The 1414-nt window shown below is 61.0% G+C and overlaps 1 protein-coding gene across 1 annotated transcript; it reads right to left on the bottom strand.

Annotated features, from left to right (window-relative positions):
- Window positions 1-3: 3 nt before the first annotated feature.
- LOC112969093 (myosin-7-like) lies at window positions 4-1411 on the bottom strand (the record flags this gene model as incomplete). The annotated part of the gene is made up of 3 exons (XM_026071968.1): window positions 4-227; window positions 390-515; window positions 1253-1411. Coding segments are annotated over 3 exons (509 nt in total), but the record flags the coding sequence as incomplete, so codon positions are not given.
- Window positions 1412-1414: the final 3 nt, after the last annotated feature.

A 1414-nucleotide genomic window follows, 5' to 3' on the forward strand; every position in this document is an offset into this window, starting at 1 on the left:
ACGCTCTCGGCGTTGCGCTTCTGCTCGGCCTCCAGCTCGTTCTCCAGCTCCCGCACGCGGGCCTCCAGCTTCTGCAGCTGCTTCTTGCCGCCCTTGAGGGCCAGCTGCTCGGCCTCGTCCAGCCGCAGCTGCAGGTCCTTGATGGTCTGCTCCATGTTCTTCTTCATGCGCTCCAGGTGGGCGCTCGTGTCCTGCTCCTTCTTCAGCTCCTCCGCCATCATGGCCGCCTGCCCCAGCACACAGCAGCGTTGGAAGAAGCAGTGACAGAGGGTGGCCCAAGCCACGTGGCGAGCGACATGGTAGGTTGCCCCAGCACCCCTCTGGCAGAGGGTGTTCTAGGTCGCTCAATGACCTAGAACCCCCTCCGTCAGCCCCGGGGCRGCACTCACGTCGGTGATGGCTTTCTTGGCCTTCTCCTCGGCGTTCCGGCACTCCTGGATGGCCTCTTCCACCTCCGTCTGCAGCTGGGAGATGTCGGTCTCCATCTTCTTCTTCTGGTTGATGAGGCTGGTGTTCTGGGGAAGAAGAACGCAGAGGTAATCAAGGTTCCTCCCTGCCGGGGATGGGAACCACGTTGGAGGATTCTGGGCGCCGGGGGTAGAAATTTGGTCCCTTGGGCATCTCAGGGACTTTCCAGATGGAGACGTCTTCTGGGCAGGGTCCAGCCGGGTCCCCGTTCTCGATCCGGGGGGATTTCCCCCCAGGACAGGGCGGCTGCCTAGCAACGTTCTAGGTCATGCAACAACCCTGCAGATGTCAGGGCATCGGGTGATGTTCTAGGTGGCTCATGTGCCCACAGCAACCGGGTCAATCCTATTCTAGGTCATGCTACAGCAGTGAGYGATGTTCTAGGTTGCTCATGTGCCTACGGCCACCAGGTCACTTATATTCTAGGTCATGCTATGGCAACGGGTGATGCTCTAGGTCATGCAGGGCCCTAAAGCCACCAGATCAATGGTGTTCTAGATCATGCTACAACAGCAGAGGATGTTCCAGGTTGCTCATGTGCCCACAGCCATCGAGTCCATCGTGTTCTAGGTTGCGCTAGAGCAATGGGTGATGTTCTAGATCATGCATGTCCCTACAGACACTAGGTCAATCGACGTCCTCCGGGCAGGGTCCAGCCCAGGGCGCGCACAGCGAGGGCAAAGATCCGGGGACCTGGGATCGCTGGAGCAGCTCGCGGTCACCAAGGGGACGTTCTAGGTGACACAACGGCCAAGGGGGTGAGTCTGGGGCAGGACAGGCTCACCTGCGAGTGGAGGAGCTGGACSCGCTCGCTGGCCTCGATCAGCTCCTGCTCGGCCAGCTTCCGGGCCCGCTCCGTCTGCTCCACCACGGCCCGCAGCTCCTCCAGCTCCGCCTGCAGCAGGTTGTTCCTCCGCTCCACGATGGCGATGTTCTCCTTCAGGTC

Source organism: Apteryx rowi, unplaced genomic scaffold (genome assembly GCF_003343035.1).
Source record: "Apteryx rowi isolate R43461 unplaced genomic scaffold, aptRow1 scaffold_3335, whole genome shotgun sequence".
Lineage (NCBI taxonomy): Eukaryota > Metazoa > Chordata > Aves > Apterygiformes > Apterygidae > Apteryx > Apteryx rowi.